Source organism: Phlebotomus papatasi, chromosome 3 (genome assembly GCF_024763615.1).
Source record: "Phlebotomus papatasi isolate M1 chromosome 3, Ppap_2.1, whole genome shotgun sequence".
Classification (NCBI taxonomy): domain Eukaryota; kingdom Metazoa; phylum Arthropoda; class Insecta; order Diptera; family Psychodidae; genus Phlebotomus; species Phlebotomus papatasi.
In genome coordinates, this window is record NC_077224.1 from 53,559,479 (window position 1) to 53,579,752 (window position 20,274).

The 20,274-nt window shown below is 34.3% G+C and overlaps 2 protein-coding genes across 2 annotated transcripts in view; both read left to right on the plus strand.

Annotated features, from left to right (window-relative positions):
• LOC129807686 (N-alpha-acetyltransferase 15, NatA auxiliary subunit) overlaps positions 1-20,274 on the plus strand; it is a 38,705-nt gene that overhangs the window by 13,728 nt on the left and 4,703 nt on the right. Inside the window, exons 3-4 of the mRNA XM_055857128.1 lie at positions 10,564-10,991; positions 13,587-14,230. Of these exons, the coding sequence (XP_055713103.1) occupies positions 10,564-10,991; positions 13,587-14,230 (1,072 nt within the window). The remainder of the gene's footprint in view (positions 1-10,563; positions 10,992-13,586; positions 14,231-20,274) is intronic.
• On the plus strand, positions 616-1,623 carry LOC129807691 (uncharacterized). Its single transcript, XM_055857135.1, has 2 exons — positions 616-1,392; positions 1,488-1,623. Exons 1-2 carry the CDS (start codon positions 676-678, stop codon positions 1,596-1,598), a joined length of 828 nt encoding a protein of 275 aa, XP_055713110.1. The 5' UTR covers positions 616-675; the 3' UTR covers positions 1,599-1,623.

Genomic DNA, 20,274 nt, shown 5'->3' on the forward strand with positions numbered 1-20,274 from the left:
CATCATTTTCTGCGTAAGGGAGGATGGTAGCGGTGAAGGGTTGCGGGGGTGGGCTCATTGGAACGTATATTACAAATGTTATTTTCATGTATTTCTTTTTCACGGTGCAACATAAAAACATAGTGATCATGATGCACAAAAATTCGCGATCGCAAAAATGCATTTTGTCAGTATCATCACGACATGTTTGAGACATGTCCAATTGAATATGAAGAGGGAAAATCTCAAATTTCATTTTTGTTTGTTGTAGTTTTTCAGAAAGTAAATTCGTAGCAATTAATCTGCTCTAAAGCCATTTTCATGTGACAAAAATTTGATTGTGTAAGTGTCAATTTATTTTGTCAAGTACATCTATCATACATTTTTCGGTAAAGAAATTTTTATGCAATTTTTCGTCTCACGATCTTCATCTGCATATTTGCTATTTTTTCTCACACGTGCAATACTTTTCCTCATGTTGTGAAATTATTAAGGTAGAAATATATGCATGTGACAACTTATGCGTGTGTATGTGTAAAATTATTTCGTCAAGTGCAATAATCATAATTTTCCATGCACTTGAAAATCTATTTAAGAAGATGTTGTGGTGAAAAAAGATCAAAGTATTCTGGACAGTCTTCTCGAGTGGTCATTTCTTTTGCAAGTGTTAAATAAATCAAACGAAAAAGTAAGAAAATGAGTTCCGAAGGATTTAATAAGTTTTCAAGTGTATCAAAAATTTTATTCTCTGATCGTGGAGATAATGCAATCAATTTGGCTGTTGATGCTTTTGTTCAAATGATGTTGCAAAGAAAATCTGTGACTGAGTTAATCGAACTCTTGCATTCCAAGCAAAATTGTGAACTATATAACGACATTCTAAAGACATTAAAGGAACTAGTGAAGAAAGGTGTAAAATTACCACCAAGTGAAAAAAAGAAATTCATAATGAGCATTAGGAACTTTACTGATGATGCTCTGAGTGAACAAGCTTATGAAATTCTTTCTAATGAAGAGGCTATCGATGATAGTAGTGAACCTGCCCCCAAGAGGCGCAAAATTGATCAGGATGCCACAGCAAATCATGATATAAAAGTGCCAATGGATGCTTATGCCGAAGATAAAGATGATGATCAATCAAACGGTCAATTGCATATACAAAGTGGTGTAGGAAGACAATCAAATGTATCAGATGATTTGGTTATTCATGATGATTCGGCCAATATGGTTAAAATTCTCAACAAATCGCGAAATTATAGCGAATTTTTCAAAATCACACAGCTTATTATCAATTTCCGTTTGAACAAACCAAAAGACACATCAATTGAAAAATGGATGGAAAACGGATTTGATGCTGTCATTGAGGAAATTCGGAAGGACTCCAAATCAAATGCCGACCGTGTGATCCTTAAGGTAAATATTATATTTGTTATTCAGACAATACTGATATCTATTTGTTAACGTAAATATGAATCTAAATCACTCAAATGTTTTTTTTTTTTTGATAGATATTCGTAACAGAAGAACCCACTGAAAAGGCCATTTATATAGGAATGAGACCCCTGGATGCACTCACCTCTCACATAATTCTCGAATATATGGAAAAGGTAAGTGTATAAAAAAGATGATTAAAATCTGATGAAATTTTCATATGTAGAATGATTACAATATTAACTGTTTATGTACTTCAGGTCCATCAGAGTACCGAACTGTTTCACTCATCCGAGGTCCTACAAGTGAGAGCATACTTGTTTCACCCTATGGAGGGGCGAGGGAGACAACATAGTCCTGCAGGAATGGGAATTGATGATATTGGTTATTTCAAACAAAAGAGTATCATCGACATCAACATCGGAGAGAGTTGCCTTCCAATATCTTTAATAATTGGTAAGTGCCTTTTACTTGATGGGTCTGAAGCTGATGCAAAAATTTTAAACTACAAGAGATCAAAGGGTACCTTAAAACTTGATGCACGTAGATTTGTCCTTGATCACGGTATGAAAATCTCTTCAGATGGAACGTATAACTTAGAACTTATACATAAATTTGTTAAAAAAGTATCATATCTGTATAGAGTAGTAATTTACAATGATTTACATAATTTCAAAAGTATTCTACTATCTACCAAGAAAACTTCTGAGAACCAAAATCAAACAATTAATTTATTTTACTTTGAGGATCAAACTAAAAATGTGAAGCATTTCTTTTGTATCAAGAATCTTAAGGGATTTTTTAATTTTAAGTTTCAGTGTAATTACTGTGATCATCTGTACAACAAAACTCACATTTGCCCCGAAAAATGTAGGTTTTGCAACAATAATCCTCCATGTCTCAATGTCCCTGAAATGATTGATTGCTTAAATTGCAATCGCAGATTCCTTGGAGAATCCTGCCTCTATTTTCATATTGAAAAGGGAACATGTAATGAAGTCAAAATGTGCAAGAATTGTGACAAAATTTACAAGACTTGTGAACCTCACCAATGTTTCACAACACTTTGTAATATTTGTTACAAACAAGTTACAAGTCCTCATTACTGTTTCATTCAACCTCTAAAAAGGAAAGCCCCTAATGAATTTTCATTAATTTTCTATGATTTTGAGTGCGAACTTGTAGACAGGGGAAATGGATATTCTGATCATATTCCAAATTTGTGTGTAGCACATGAAGTTTGTCATTTATGTGCAAAATCTGCAGAGTCTAATTCTGAATGTCCAAATTGTAATCCATCGGTCAAAATTTTTGAAAATGATGATTCCGGGTCGTGTGTCAAGAAATTTGTAGATTATGCACTTAAATTTAGGCCTTTCCCTTCAGCAATAATTGCTCATAATGCAAAGAGCTATGATGGACAATTTATTCTTGAAGAATTGTGTAAAAGGGATGAACATATTAGCCCCATCTTCACAGGATGTAAAATTTTATATGTGAAGATCAGAGATATTGTGTTCCTAGATTCTCTGAGTTTTATCCCTTTTGCACTGTCTAAATTTAGTGCAAGTTTCGGGCTCCGTGATTGTGAAAAGGGTGAATACCCATATAAATTCAACACTTCGGCTAATATGAACTATATTGGAAGATATCCACCACAAGAAATGTATGCAATCGAGTCAATGTCGTCAAATCGGTATGAAAAGTTTCTTGCGTGGTACGAATCGAATAAAGATAAAACTTTTGATAATCGGAAAGAATTGATACATTATTGCAATCAAGACGTCAAAATTCTTAAACTCGGGTGCTTGAATTTCATGTATTCATTTTTGGATACCACCGGTATCAATCCATTTTTACAGGCGATTACTTTAGCCGATTCTGTGATGAAGGTTTATAGAAAGAATTATTTACTTCCAAATACTCTTTCGATTACACCAAAAAGTAATTACAGTTCGAGTTTTATAAATCTCCAAAGCAAAATCGGATTGAAATGGCTCGTGTATCAAAAGATGACTACAGGAAAAGATATTCGGTACGAAGTAAAATTGAAAAATTCTCATTACATTGTCGACGGATTTGACGATAGCACAAACACTGTGTATAGTTTCGAAGGATGCTATTATCATGGACATACATGTTTCTTAAATAGAGACTATGTATGTTCAGGAGATTCATCCGATACGATACAGAGTCGTTATGAGGCAACTTTGACTCGATTGCAACGTATAAAAGATATGGGCTACAATTTGGTTTCGGTATGGGAATGCGATTTTCGAAGATTTCTCAAATCAGAACCTGAATTGGAAGATTCTTTAAATAACCATGATGAAATTACTGATGCAGGATTTGATCTGAGAAGTGCGGTGTATGGGGGCCGAACAGAAGTGTTTAAATTATATCAAAAATGTGGCCCAGGGGACAAAATCTATTACTATGACTTTACATCACTGTACCCTTGGGCCAATAAATATTCTAAATACTTTGTAGGCCATCCCAGTATCATCAAAGTCTTTGAAAATCCAGAGGAAATATTAAACTATGATGGTGTAGCTAAATGCACAGTTTTACCTCCAAGAAACTTGTATTTGCCATGCCTACCCTACAGGTGTAACAATCGTTTAATATTTCCTCTCTGCAGATCTTGTACAGAAATGATAAATACTGATCGTTGCACACACTCTGACGATGAGAGATCCCTTACCGGATTCTGGTCGTTAGATGAAATCCGAATGGCTGCCAGTCACGGTTACACTGTTATTAAAGCTTTCGAGGTTTGGTCCTACCAGACTGTGCAGTACAATCGGGACACTAACGAAAGGGGTCTCTTTGCCGATTTTGTGGATAATTTCCTCAAAATTAAACAGGAATCAAGCGGATGGCCATCAGGAATAGAATCTGATGAAGCAAAAGAGGAATATATCCGCGAATATTTAGAAAAGGAAGGGATACAATTGGATAAGGAAAAAATCTGTGTTAATAAAGGGTTGCGATTGCTTACCAAACTGGTATTAAATAGTCTTTGGGGAAGATTCATCATGCGTGAAAATTTCACAAAGACTAGCATTTGCAACTCTCCTGAGGAGATAAATGCATTAATTGGATCCGAAGACATTCAATTAATGGATTTATATCCCGTTGGGGAAAACCAGATTTTTGTTTCGTGGAAGTATATTGCTGACGCTGAGTCCGCATCAAAATATGTGAACCTTGGTGTAGGCATATGTACTACTACGAACGCCCGTATCAAACTGTACTCAGTTCTTTCTAAATTAGGAGAAAATCTTCTCTATTGCGATACAGATTCAATGATCTTTATGGTCCCCGCTGGTGAAGAGAACCCCTTAAGCTGCGGAAAGTTTTTGGGGGAGCTGACCGATGAGTTAGCAGAATATGGTACGGGAGCTTACATCGATGAATATGTCAGCTGCGGTCCAAAGACCTATGGATTAAAAATCTTTTCCCCGTCTACGAATTCATACTCATACAAAATTGTAGCAAAGGGGATAAGTATGAACCATGAGGTAGAAAGGCATCTCGATTTCAATGCCATGAGATCAATCGTCTTTGGGGATATTGAGACATTGAACATTAAATACAAAAACAGAATCTCTAGACAAAAGAAATTTAAAATTTTCTCAGCTTCAGCCCACAAAAAGGTACAGTTTACATTAACTAAAAGAAGATGTGTGGAAGAATTTAATACTCTACCTTTTGGATATTAAGATTTTTTTTTATAATTTTGTTTTTATTCTGTACTTAAGTTACCATGTATTCTGAAAACTAATTATTTAATATATCCTAAAAAAAAATTTAAGTAAAATATAAGCACTTATGTATACAACCTTATAATATTATCGAAAAAAATAAAATTTGTAATATTACTGAGAGATGTAGAATAAAATTATGCTGAAAAAAACTTAAAATATCTATTCACTCTTGTTCATTTGTTCTCTATTAAAAATAGTATTCAAAAGATCCATCATTTTCAAATATTCTGTTATGTGCAAAATAATATTAGCTCAAATTTTTCCCATTTTATAAATTCTTGATTCTCTATATAGAAAAATAACAACAAAAGTCATTTCTACAATTTTTCATTGAAGTAAATTGCTTCCTCTAATCTGATTGTATGAATTTGAAAATATATTTTCTGTAACGAATATTAACACTTGAAATCTCAAATATAATTTGCAAGTTGTATCAACTTCATATAAAATTAATATTGGGGGTGATGCATTTTCTTGATTGACCATTTAGTGTTAAAAGTGTAATTGAAACCTTTGCGCACACGATGAGTAGAAATGTCTGGTGTGAGTTTTTTTGCAAGACTCAACATTTTTCTATTGTGGACTATTTTCTTTGAGGATATAAGAGTAAAAAAAAAAACAATGCCATTGACTTAGTTCATTACGTCAGCGATCATATGCATAGAATCTTCTGGAAAATATGAAAACAAAAGTAGAAAACCCATACTCCCAAATTATTTGCAACTCTTCCCAATCTTATGATGTGTTAGTGTATACTGATTGTACCTCTGCGCGAACTAAATATGTGTTGGAAATGGATATTAACCTAATACCGAGTAAGAATGCATTCTGGTATATGTCATAACTCAAACGATATTAGAGAATCCAACGAAAAAAAAATTGGTAAGTAACTTTCTGAATTAACTAACCCATGATCATACATTTACCGGCAATTATTTACATTATCTGGGAGTGGGGAAAGGGATCTCGGGAGCTAGGATCATGAGGTGGAGAGCGCGGGCAGTGCGATTATGTATTAGTGCCGATACACACACTAGTATACGTCATCGATTGTAGGTCTGCGCGACCTGGCGCTAGAGCTTGGGTTTATGTGTGTGAGTGACTCACCAATACTACTACACACACTTATTGTATAGCTGCTAGAACTATACTACTATTATAGTTTGATCATATTTTTTCACACTATTATAGTGTGAAGCCTTGTGTATTTCAACCAAATTTGTTGAATTTTTAAACAAAAGTTGTGTAAAAATTGTTGAATTTCCAATTAAGACTTATACTTCAGTCGAGATGCTTTTCATTGGGCAAAAGTCATATAGAACATCAAATATTTATATGCATAATAAGTGTTTCGTGAAGATCCGAGCATCAGATGTAATCATTTCGCATTAGAGGGGCCCCGAGGACAGGAAAAACCAATAAAAATGTCTAAAAAGGCAAAAAAAAATCTTCGAAATGAAAAGAAAATTCAACAATAAACAGAATTCAACAATTTTTAAATTCAACAACTCCAAATTCAACATCTTGAAATTCAACAACTTTAAATTAAACAATTTTAAATTAAACACTTTTTCCAAATTTAGTAGTGTGAAAGATTACACACTATAATAGTGTTAATTTTTTTTACTGTGTAGTTAGTGGGGAATTATTGAAACAGGTGGAGAAGTTCAAGTATGTCGGGGTGTTACTTACGAGTGATGGTAGGATGGTCTCAGAAGCCTTGTCGCAGATCGGCCAGGGTTCGGCAGTAATGAGTGAGATGCCGAGATGAGGGAAACCGGGGCAGAATTAGCCACGGATAGAATTAGACAGTGGCATGTTATAGTTTGCCTGTGAAGGAATATTGAAGAAACCATTATTTATTCCAAGAAAATACATTCCTTCCTGTTCAATGAAATATTATCAGCTTGATACAAACATTTTTCGTACGAATTATACGCAATGAAAAATTTCATTTGCTGGCTAATTCTACCCCGGTCTCCCCTACCTCCGGGCGGCTAAGGGAATCACTCGCCTTAGATTCAGACTCTAGCATAGAAAGTATATAATTTAAGTTTGGAACTGCATTAAAAAAAAAATCTTTGTTCCCATTTGCCGTTAGGAATGTAGTCTGATCATTATTTCATTATAGGGGAGATTGGGGCAAAATTTGTCAAATCAAAAATTTTAAAATTCGATACCTTCCAAGAAAAAAGAAACCGAGGCTCCAATTTTTTTATCATAGTCTTCATTACCCTAATAAACGTCCAAGGTTTTAAGGAATTCGAGCATGGAATATAGAATATAGGAGAAAGTTCCCATGCTTTGCACGGTCCCAAGCTTTATAATGACTAAGTCTTTCGTATATTTTCAATAAATGTGAAAGTGTCCTGTTTTTAAAATATATTTCTGAGTCACATTTGTGCACTTTTCACTAATTCACTAATTAGTTTAATTTTTTTTAATTAAGGTATAAAAACTTAATAAAATTGTTTTAAAACTAATTAATGAATACGGATTTCAGTAAAGAAATAATTAAAACAGAAAGTGCAATCACAACGAGAGGATATGGATTGAAAGTACGGCTTAAACATTTATTTGAGCACAGGTTTCCAAATGATTTTTCCGGAAAAAAAATGATTTGGGTTTTCGACCTTTCTAATCTTTTATAAAATTTCAATAAAAACTATAATATTTACAATGATCCTCAGATAGCTGATTGTAAGTAAATACATTTTTTTTTATTCTTCTACTAGCAAATTGATAATTCGATGAATTATGCGATGCACTTTCATCGCTTTTAAAAATTTGTTGAGGATTTTCATTCGGCACTATAAGCAATTTACACTACAACAATACTACTTAATAAAGAATAGAATTTTGATTGAAAAAAAAAGATATCAAAAGGAAAAAAACAGACGGAGCCAGGGATCGAACCCGCGGCACTCTCGTTGAATGTCCTGCGCTGTACTGCTGAGCCACCGCTGCATGCAGTCTCATTCGATTTTTTTTATTATGTGCTGCATATTTTCAACTTTGGGGAATTTAAAAAAAAATTAATCAAATTTCGCACTTTTTGAATATACCACGTTTAATTCGATGCCTTTTTGCGTAGTTGAGCAAAGCCCAAGATTTATCTGAATTTGATGACTCGAGTACTTCCCTTGTCAGAAACACAGGAAAAATTTAGTCATTATAATGCTTGGGACCGTGCAAAGCATGAGCACTTTCCCCTAAAAAATATGACTTCTCCAGAAGTACTTTTCTTAAAAATGAGCACTTTGGGTAAAATTTGTCAAAAGCATGGGGCAAATATTGACAAAAAAATGAAGAATATGCTGATGTTCCTCACGACGAAAACAAATATCCACTAACTCACTGATGAAAGTGCAGACGATTTCTGAGGCAGCACAATTCCAACAGGAAGAGAGTAAAAGATTTTTGAAAGATTTCTTCACATCACAAATATGTTTTTAAAGTTTAAATTTCTCCGGAATTCTATAAACCCAAAACACTCTCCGTAATCTTTCTTCTTCTGTTCTACTCGGCAAACTTCGTTCAGTTCAACTCGCCCAATTCGTCCTTCTGACATTTCTAAGCTGGCGACGGAATTTTCATGTTAAAAACAGCGTTTGGAAAATAACTTGTACAGCACATTTCTCTGATAATAAAAAACGGGTGGCAAAGCGTCCCAGGCTTTGCGAAGCGCTTGAACTCGTGACTTAGATGCTATCCCTTGAAAGTACTTTCAAATCGAGTTGTAAATCACCTGGAAGATCTCACAAAATAATTTTAAGGGATGGGGAAGAACGGATGGATCTTACTCCACCCCACTATATCCCGACCTTTACTATTGCCCCAAAGGACGAAACCGAAAACTTCCCAGAATACAGAAAATTTCCCTTTGCGCCAAATGACGAAACCAAAAACTTCCCAGAACACAGAAAATTTCCTTTTGCGCCAAATGACGAAACCAAAAACTTCTTAAAACAGAAAATTTCCTTTTGCGCCAAATGACGAAACCAAAAACTTCTTAAAACAGAAAATTTCCCTTTGCGCCAAATGACGAAACTCAAAACTTCCTAAAAGAGAATTTCCCTTTGCCCCAAAGGACGAAACCAAAAACTTCCCAAATCACAGAAAATTTCCCTTTGACCCAAATGACAACACTAAAAACTTCCCAAATCACAGAAAATTTCCCTTTGACCCAAATGACAACACTAAAAACTTCCCAAATCACAGAAAATTTCCCTTTGCGCCAAATAACGAAAGTAAAAACTTCCCAAAACACAGAAAATTTCCCTTTGCCCCAAAGAACAAAACTAAAAACTTCCCAAAATCCAGAAAATTTCCCTTTGCGCCAAATGACGAAACTAAAAACTTCCCAAAACGCAGAAAATTTCCTTTGCGCCAAAGGACGAAACCAAAAACTTCCCAAAACACATAAAATTTCCTTTTGCCCCAAAGGACAAAACCAAAAACTTCCTAGAATACAGAAAATTTCCCTTTGCCCCAAATGACAACACTAAAAACTTCCCAAAACGCAGAAAATTTCAAATTCAAAATTTCAAATCTTAAAGTCTCCGTTTTGACAAATTTTGCCCCAGTCTCCCCTAATTACATTAAGTCGTTTTTCGGGTTAAGTCGCAAATGTTTCCATCACATTGGCTTGAAATGCGTTTGTTTTCAAATAATTATAATAAATGTTTGGTATATGAGACTTTAAAAAAAAACATCATTCCCCTGAATCTGCTTCATGCTCCCCTATCCTAAAATTTAGGTCCTATCCGATTATTTTATTTTATGTCGTAACGTTTAAGAGATTTTCCGAACTTCAACAAAACCATCACTTTTTGTTACTCTATTTTTGTTATCTTGAAATTATATTTAGAAAAGTACATCTATCAATAAAATCAATAAAATACAAGATTATTGAATTGTTTTGAGAGTCATTCAGGAAAATGTGCAATGAGAATGCCAAATAATAAAAAAATGATGAATAACTTCTTGAAAAACTTATGCTTGAATGTCGAATGCGCGTAATTTAATTATAATATTTTCTTATAGTAAATTAATACAATTATTAACGCTATGTTTTAATTTATATAAGCTCATAATGCTCACTTCTCAAATGGAATGGAAAAAAATCAATTTGCATAACATTATTTAATTTATCAAAAGTTTTATTGATAGAAGAATTTTCCAAGAAAATATTTATAAATTTAATTTTATACAGAACTATTTTTATTATTTTGATGGTAAAGAAAAAAAAAAGAAGAAACGAAAAACTACCTCAGGGCTCAGCTGAAATGTTTAAATTCAAAAAAGTTTCACAAGGAAGAGATTGAGAGGGGAGCAGAGAGGAAATATGCAAATTTTTAAATGTTCTTCCTCTTAAAATCAGATACATCAACTCAAAGTGTGCCAAGTACATGCTGAGGGCGAATATGGTGAATGAGGCTGAGGAGGTTTGTGGGAAGTTCACGCGTGAGGGTGTCCTGCCGATGGAGAATCTGAATGAGATGCAGTGCATGTGGTTCCAGACCGAATGTGCTCTGGCGTATCAGCGTTTGGAGAAGTGGGGCGATGCTCTGAAGAAGTGTCACGAAGTGGACAGGCACTTCTCTGAAATAATTGAGGATCAATTTGACTTTCACACGTATTGCATGCGAAAGATGACGCTGAGGGCGTACGTGGGACTCTTGAGGCTGGAAGATGTCCTCAGGAGGCATCCTTTCTACTTCAAAGCCGCCAAGTGTGCTGTTGAAGTGTACATTCGGCTGTATGATAAACCCCTCAAAACCGAGCAGCAGATTGAGGAAATAGATACTGGTGAGTCTTTTTGTTTTTTGTTTGTTTTTTTTCAGCTTTCTTATTTTTGGAATCACGAAAAAAATTGCCCTTAATTTTTTTCCATACTGTATAAGGAAGGCCCGCCCAGAAAACAAGGTGGCCATGCCCACATAATTAAATTACAACCAAAGTAAAAGTTGAATTGTTTTTTTTTATTTTTAATATTGAATAATTTGATTTAGAGTGTCATTCGAAAAACCTCCCTGTACTTTATTAATGGATGGGCTATAAAAAATTCCTAAATGAAAAATAGGCCACGCCCATTTAAGATTTTTTCAGAAAAAGTGATATATTCTTATTGTATTTCATTATTTAACAGAAATAGATATTTGTTATCCTACTTCCACCCGTCTTACAGGAAAGTGTATAAAATTTGGGAATTTGAATGCAAAGAATGAATTATCGAAAATAAGTACTTAGTTAAGGACTTTTCACTAAGCACTTTTTAAGTAAATAGTTGCCCTAATGATTATAAAACTATTTTTAAAGTTTCATTACTCAAAAACAAATTCGCTTTTACACTTTTCACTTTGTCGCCTTGACCTTAAATTATGCTAGACAGAACTTAGAGTCTATATGAAATATATTTCGCTGCTTGGAAATTACAAGGGGTCAACTCACTTTTTTGCGATTTTGAGATGCACTTAGAAAGACAATTTAAAAATTTTCTGATGATTACTTGCATAATTTCGTTTGAAGTAAAAGGCGACAAAATATATTTATCGTTCAAATTTTTGTGAAACAGGGGACTAACTCAAGCAAGTTGATCCCTTGTCATTCTAATTCCAGCAAAATTTGCATATCATTTAGAACGACAAGGAGCTAACTCATTAGAAAACATATTTTGAAAGGTAAAAATATAAAAGTTTCGATGTTTGTATTAGTGCTCATACAAACAGAAAAGAAATAAATTGTTTTTTTTTTCAGTCATTAAATGGAGATACTTATTTATACAAAGTTTTATCTTTCATGCTGTCTCCTGAAAAATGGCCGAAAATTAGTTGGCTCCTTGTAATTTCCAGGAGCGATTTAATTAGTGCTCAAAGAGCTTCTGAAGTCCCTCTATAGAAATTCCGAATGTGTTTGGAACAAAAAAATCGATGAAATGATGAGTTAAATTTTTTCCTCCAAAAAATGCTTTAATTAAGGACTTAGTAAGCACTTATTAAGGACTTACATCCCGGCTAACACATTAAGTATTTATAGAGTACGCTGAGTACTTATTGAGCGAACGCTGTTGCAGCAATAGTTCTCTTTGATGGCCACCACTTTCTGAACATTTGGGAGGCCGCCACCGTCGCGGCATGTCGAACAGGGAACTCTATCGTTGCTGGGTCGTGTTCTCTTTCAGTTTCCAGTTTTTGACGCTAGATGCCACTACTTTTGCCCAAAAAGTGCCTTAATTAAGGACTTAATAAGCACTTATTAAGGACTTATATATTTTATGCAATTGGACAAAACTCTTATTTATAAGCATGGACAATTTCTTAAATTTATAGATAGCATTGTGCTAGAGTTTGCGGAATTTTTGTTTTTTCCATTTTGTTTTTCCCAGTTTGTCTTTGGAATCTTTGTTTTCGGTAATCTTTGTTTTTTTTTTTTGGAAACTTTGTCTTTGGAAATCTTGTGTTTCATATATTTTAAACAAGTATATTTTAATAACTAAAATAATGAAATTACAACGATGTTTTTTTGAAGTTTTTAGTTTCATCCTTTGGGGCAAAGGGAAATTTTCTGAGAAAAGGGAATTTTTTGGAAAGTTATAAAATATACTTGTGCAAAATGTATGAAAGACAAAATTTCCAAAGACAAAGATTCCAAAGATAAACTGAGAAAAACAAAAGGGTAAAAAACAAAATGAAAAAAAAACAAAGATTCCCGATTGCTTGGGCTAGTAACACTTTTAGGAAAATGATATCAGAATTAACTTTAAGACTCTTCGGACAAGTTCATTTAAAATTTTTGTATCATAAATAGTTTTAATATGTCTAAGAAAAGTGAAAATATAGTTAACTTTCACAGGACATTTAAAAACAGAATAATTTTCGAAACATCAAACATAGGGCAGCGACAACATATTATAGGCTAGGGGTGGGGATAATGTACATAAGTGGGCGTGGTTCCTACTATTATTCTATTCTTATTACAATTTTCCTATTTTTTTTCTTATCATTTTCCATTATTGCAAACATATTTCTTCTTTTATTTAACTTTTCTCAAAATTTTATACAATTTATTTTTCTATGCAAGACTATATGGAGGGCGTGGCTTATTTTTAAGGTGTAGGATCTCTTAAAATTGTCTACTATTAAATTTGTGAAAGTGGAATAAGTCTAAAATTTCAGTAGGAGTATTAATTCCATCAATTCATTATGTATTAAGAAAGAAAAAGAATTCCAGCTTCGGTTAGTTACAAAATTTCTAAGGAGGCGTGGCTTAAAATTATTCGCGAACGGAAGTCTTAAAATATCAAATAAAAAGAATTATTTCAAATGGAAATAATTTTTATTTTGTGAAAGCAAAGAACCCGTGCAAAAAATAAAGAAAAATGTGAACGTTTTATTCGGTTTGTAGAAAATCTTCCGCCGTCTGAGCTGAAAAAGCTTCGCAATAAGCAGCGAAAGGCGCGAAAAAAGGCTGAATTGGAGAGTGCTCAAGCGGCTCAGGCTCAGGTGAAGAAGGAACATCGCAATAAATCGCGACAGCAGCAAAATGCTGATGGGGATCCGGAAGCACCGCAATTGGATGAGTTAATTCCGGATAAATTGGCACGTCCGGAGGATCCACTGGAAAAGGCAATAGAATTCCTGAAGCCACTTCAGAGTTTGGCCAAAGATTGCATTGAGACGCATCTGTTGGCCTTTGAGATTTACTACAGGAAGAATAAGTTGCTGCTGATGCTGCAATCTTTGAAACGTGCTCAACGAATTGATGCCAATGATCCGGCACTCCATTCGGCGGTTGTGAGATTTCGTGATGTGCTGAGCAAGGCTGATGATATTCATCCGAATGTGAAGACTGTTCTGGATAAGGGAACGGACTGTTTGTTCCGGGGGAAGACGGCAATTGAATTGAACAATATGTTTCTCAATGATAATTCATCGTCAATTCGTCACGTACTCGAAGCGGCTAAGATTATGTGTCAACTGGAACCAGAAAAACGGGAAGCTGCTATCAATTTGGTCACTGGATTCGATATGCAGCAAATTACACTTGAGGTATGTGCCAATTTTTAATTGACAAGTTTTTTTTTTATTGAATTAGTTGCTGTGAAGGAAAATTCAGAAGATTTTTACCCTATTCTGAAATCATCAGAAAAACACCAAATATTTCGAACGTTTTTCAATTTTATTTAAAAAAAAAGACTTTTAGAGAATAATTAACTTTTTCAGATCTTTGTTTTTAAAGAATTTCAAAATTCTCCCAATGCGTTCATAATTTCTGAAAGTAGTTGGGAAAACTAGTGATAAGCCTATAGTATGAAGCTTATCGTATTACTTTGATTTTATTGTTCTTTTTTTGAAGAGCTAAGATATTTCAGGTTATGGAAAGTGTTTTTCGACTGTGGCGCCCCTAGTGTTGGACCTACGAAGTTCAGATGTTATAGAAAGTTGTAGTGCTTCGTGAAACTTTTTACATTCAGTCCCGGTATTAAGTCCTTCGGAATTATGCACCTGACGGAATAATGCACAAACAATTATGCAAATTTGCCTACCATTGGGAGTCAATTTATGAAATCATTTTTGAAATGCCAGAATAAAAGTTTAATTTCTTTTATTATGGCTCTGGCACACCTATTAGGATCGGTCAAATTTCATAAAATCAAAATTCACATCCCTTTCTTTCTTAAAAGTTTAGCATATGCCTATCCTACTCTTTCGCACTCTTCTTCTTCCTTTAAACATCACACCAAATTAAATTTGGTTCAGTCCAATTTTGAGAACGAAAGAGTGGGATAGACTTATGCAAGTCTTTTGAGAAAAAAAGAGAAGTGAATTTGATCGATCTAAAAGGTGTGCCGGAACCTTTAAGGTAAAATTTTTAAATATTCTAACAATTTATTAAAGAATTCTGTCCAAAATTACTGTTTATTAATGCATTTATTTAAAACAATTCGTCAGTTAAATCAGCATTTGTCGTAACTTCCTTTTGACAACTTTTCAGGAGAGGAAATTTTCAGTTCAATATTATTTTTCTTACAAATGAGCCCCGAATGCGATACTTTTGAGTCAAAATAATAAAAGTGGCACTAATAAACTGTAAGTTAACTCGAGAAAATTTTTATAAAATGATATAACAGCTGAGATATTGATATATGTTATATGATAGGGTAAGTGTTCCAAATTCCGGCCAGCTTTCAATTCCGGCCACCTTTTTTGTTCCTCGAATTTCCATGAACTTTTAGATTTTGCGTACTCTAGAGATTATACAATGCAAAAGAACAACAAAAAATGTTGCTTCGACAATCGAGATGACGTGAAAAAGATATTGGAAGAATTCCTGAAGGGCAAGGAACTATGAAAATGAAGGTGGCCGAAATAGGGCACCAAAGCTATGTCTACATTTTTATTCATTTTAAAATGTATTAAGAATGATTTTAGAGTAAATAAAGACGGTAAACTCTTTACTAGGTTCCAAGCAACACTCTTTAAGAAGAAAAAAATAAAAAAAATCAATTTGAATTTAAAATATTACATTTCCAACTTGATACTTTGACGCTTGCATGCAACTATGCCGAAATTTGGCACACTTACCCTATATGTTAGAAGAAATATAATAATATTTTATCGTAACTTCCAATATATGGAGATCTTGGAAGTTAGGACAATTTTCAAAAATGTATTATATCAATTTGAATTATTTTAGTGATAATAAGCGCCTTTATTTGACTAAATTAATCAATTAAACTCTTATCCCTGTGGCTAAAAGCTTTTATTTCATAAATTTTATTGAATAAATTTTGCGCGCCGTGTCGCTTGTTTTGTTTTGAATCAATGACAGATGGACAGGGATTTTTTCTTACTTTTTCCAGCAAGTATTAAATTAAAATGATTTAATGTTGCATTATTTGCACTGCCTTTGGATATTTGGAAGAGTTTGTGAACGATTTAATGACAAATATTACATTTTTGCTGCAAATTACAAGCCACGCAAACGAGCAAAAAAAGTTACGGCAAATGCTGATTAGAGCAAATTTTGTATGAAAATTTGTCGTAACTTCCCCAAAAATGAAAGTTACAACAAACAACGACGTTTACTGTTCTTGTCCCAGTATTTAATCACTCCATAATTACTGAGTAACTCTTTTGCCAGCATTTTAGTGTGATTTTTGATAAATTTTCCCCACCTTGTTCGAAAATTTAGTATGAAAATTCGAAATTGAATTTGAATTCTTCGAAATTCACCGACTTTTTATGCAAATAGAGTTCCATTTACCTTTTATCCAAGACACTATTGCAGAATCAAAATCTACAAATTTTGGCAAATTTTGTCCCAGTCTCCCTTACTTCTGTAAATTATTTTCTTTTTACAAATTTAAAAATTTTATTTTTCTGAAAACTATAATTAGAAAGAGCATTAACCATAGAACTAGGTTAGAAAAATAGTTTTTTAAACATATTTTCATTTGTGTTTTTTAAAATTCTTCATTGTCGAAGACGCCCGTAACAAACTTATGAGACACACTGTAAGTCACGATTCAGGCACTTCGCAAAGTCCAAAGTGGTTTGCCATTCCTTTAGGCGGCATTTATAGGGGGAACTTTTGATTCGAAACTGTTCTTTCGAAATAAAAATATCTCACTGAGCTTTATCTCCGTGTCATTTTGCCTACTCTCAGGCGCACAAAATATCGCACGGAGCTTTCTCTCAGTGACACTTGCCTACCTTCTGGCGCACAAAAAATAACTCTTCGAAAGCTCAGCTATTTTTTTTGTTATTGATAAATATAAAGTTCTGACCGTGCAGATTTTTCAAGAGTTTTCACACCTTTCACCAAGGATATCTTAAAAAATGCCTAGTGTTACAGTGAAATTGTTTAGTGAATTTAATTTTCATGTTACAGTGCTTTTTCTCTATATGCACACTCTTTATATGCACAGCTTTTGTGTCGGTTGCATTCAAAATCAATTTGTTTACATTTTGACAAAGTAATAAAGAAAATTATTTTCTTGGTAACTAATTTTTCTTGTTTTTAATTTTCTTAATTTTATTTTTTCTGTCTCATATTATATTTAAAATAACACGGGAAATTCTAGGACAATAAAAAAATGATAATTTATTAAAAGAAAGAAAAAAATCGTTGGGAATTTCAAAAAAAAGTTGTGCATATTCAGAGAGAGAACTGTCAAAAAAAGTACCCAAACTGTGCATATAGAGAGACAGCATTGTAATAGATTGTGTCTATATTTTTTAATAGCAGTTCCACAACACACATGAGGAGAAGGTCTGTTGAGTAAAATCTCCAAAAAACGAAATATTGCTATCAAGAGAACACAAGGAGTAGGGGAAAGTGCCCATGCTTGATACCATTGGAAGCTTCGTAATGACTAAATTTTTCCTATGTTTCTCGACAAACGTGACTTCGCAATTTATTTTAAAAACTGGCAACTTTCCCATAGTTTTTAAAATATGATTGCGATGAGTCACATATATGTTATATTACATAGAAAATTTAGTCATTACGAAGCTTCCAATGGTATCAAGCATGGGCACTTTCCCCTACTAAAATAAGATTAAGGTTTTCATAAAGTCTAGCTATCACGAATTATATAACGGAAAACTAAATATTAGCTATCGTAAAGCAACTTCATTAGCAAAACGTTTTCGGATTGTAAAGCAACTGACGATGTTTCCTTAAATTCCTGACAACATGTCATAAAACCCTGCGGTGAGACGAGTTTGATACAATATAATAATAATAATAATAATAATGCATATATTTAAATCACAAAAATAGGGTCACCCCTCTTACAATTGTGATTAAAGAACTTATAGAAAGTAATGCAAAATATAATTCAGAATAAAGAAAAAAGAAAAGAATCCTAATAAGAAAAAGAAACAAAAGGAAAAAAAAAAGATGAGTAGAAAAATAAGAAGCATAGAAGCTTCTAAGGTTCAGCCAGAAAGAATTCACGGATAGCATCCGCGGAATTCCGACTACCACACGGAAGAGAATTAAAAATAGTGATGCCTTTCACAAAAATCGTCCGATAAAGGCAATCACTGTTAACTTTAGGCACTATAAGACTCCGAACCCTGGCCGAACCCCCCCTAACCAAAAGAGTCGACAGGTACTTAGGACATCCAAATATCAGCAGGTGAAAGAGATATAAAACAGCTCTCATTCTCAAAAGAGATGGCAGATCACAACCAATGAACACATTTCTGTGAGGAGTGATGTGATCTCGGCGACTTAAGCCGCATATATACCTGACACAATCATTAAAGGACACTGTCAAGCGGCGAATTGTGTCACTATCCGCTGCAAAAAAGAGCTCTGCCCCGTAGATAAAAAAAGGAAGAAGAAGCGCTCGAGCGAGGATCAAGCGAGTGTCATAGGGCGTAATGTCCCGGAAGCGTCTAAGAGTGTAAAGAGAATAGTTGACCTTACGGCAAATAGATGTGGCATGATCAGACCATGAGAGTGTAGAGTTGAAAATAATACCAAGGTTTTTGACTTGATCAACAAAAGGGATAATTTCACCGTGTAGGTATAGAGGTTGAAAATTAAATGAGAGAGCTTTCTTAGAAATAACAATAGCCTGGGACTTTTTCGGATTCAATACTAATCCATTTAATGAAGCCCAATTTTCAATATTGGAAAGATTTGCGTTCATTAGAGAAAAGGCATTTGAAGGGTTGAAGGGATCGCCCTCAATATAAATTTGAAGATCATCTGCGTAAAGGTGAAAAAAGCAATTTAGCAGCACAGAGGGTAAATCATTGATGAAGAGAGAAAACATGAGAGGGCCAAGAATTGAACCCTGACCGATGCCCTTGCTTAGGGAAGCAGGAGGTGAAATATCTTCACCAAATTTGACAACTTGTGATCTTCCTGAAAAGTAAGATCGAATAAGGGCAACAGCTGAAGATGAGAATTTGAAAATTGAGCACAATTTATAACAGAGCAAATCGTGAGGAAGACTGTCGAAGGCCTTTGTGAAATCTAGCAGAACTAGAATCACAAAATGACCTTGATCGATAGCTGAAGAAATGTCATGAGCTACCCTGAGAAGGGCAGAAGTAGTGCTGTGACCCTTTCGGAAGCCCGACTGGAACTCACAAAGCATACCATTGTCAGTCAAATATTGAGAGATTTGCTCATGAAGGAGGATTTCGAATGCTTTTGAGAGAGAAGAGAGGAGGCTAATTGGCCTAAAATCAGAGAGAGATTTGGGATTAGATATTTTGGGAATAGGTACTACTAAAGCCCTTTTCCAACAGTCAGGATAAGTTGAAGTCACAATAATGTGATTGAATAGGTCAGTGAGCACTGGTAAAATTACCGGGAGAAGAATTTTAATAAAATCAAGGGAGACGCCATCACACCCCATAGCACTAGACTTGACACAGGAGATAGCGTAAACCACATTTTCTTGCGAAACACAGCTGAAGCTAAAACCCTCCCAGGGCGCGGAAGGTAGAGAAGGAGAAGCCAAAATACCAGCTGAGGAGGACAAGAAAAAGGAACTAAAATCATTTGCATTAAAAGAATGATTCTCACTTGGCGAAATGGAGGGTCGCAGGCCAAGTTTCTTAATATTCGCCCAAAGTGTTCTGGAAGGGAGTTTAGGGTTGAGGCTATTACAAAAATGTCGCTTTTTGCGAGCCTTAATAAGGCTACATACCTTATTGCGCAGCTTTTTAAAGCTTCTTTCATCCCTTTGCGAACCCGACCGCTTCCACTTTTTATAGGCTGTATCTCGGCGTTTAATAAGTGTTACTACGCCGTCATCAATCCATGGTGTGGAAAGAGGAGGAATAAGGAAGCGCTTTCTGGGCACAACTCTTTCGAACAAGTTAATAAATAAATTTGTAAACCTATCAACCCTCTCGGAGGCCGAAACACTCAGGAATACATCTCCCCAATGAACCAACGATGCAGCAGCACGAGCAGCTGAAGCATCACAGTTTTTAATATCTGATATTGTTTTGTATTTATTCTTAGGTTTAGGGAGACGCATACTATATGAAACGCAAATCAGATCATGATCAGATATTCCTGGAAGAGGAGTCTGACAAAATTGAATGATTTTCTGCGA

Excerpts from the sequence above, each read along its gene's own strand:
- LOC129807691 (XM_055857135.1), top strand. The coding sequence starts at position 676 with ATGAGTTCCGAAGGATTTAATAAGTTTTCAAGTGTATCAAAAATTTTA. Across the intron at positions 1,393-1,487 it reads CCGACCGTGTGATCCTTAAG|ATATTCGTAACAGAAGAACC; the intron begins GTAAATATTATA and ends TTTTTTTGATAG.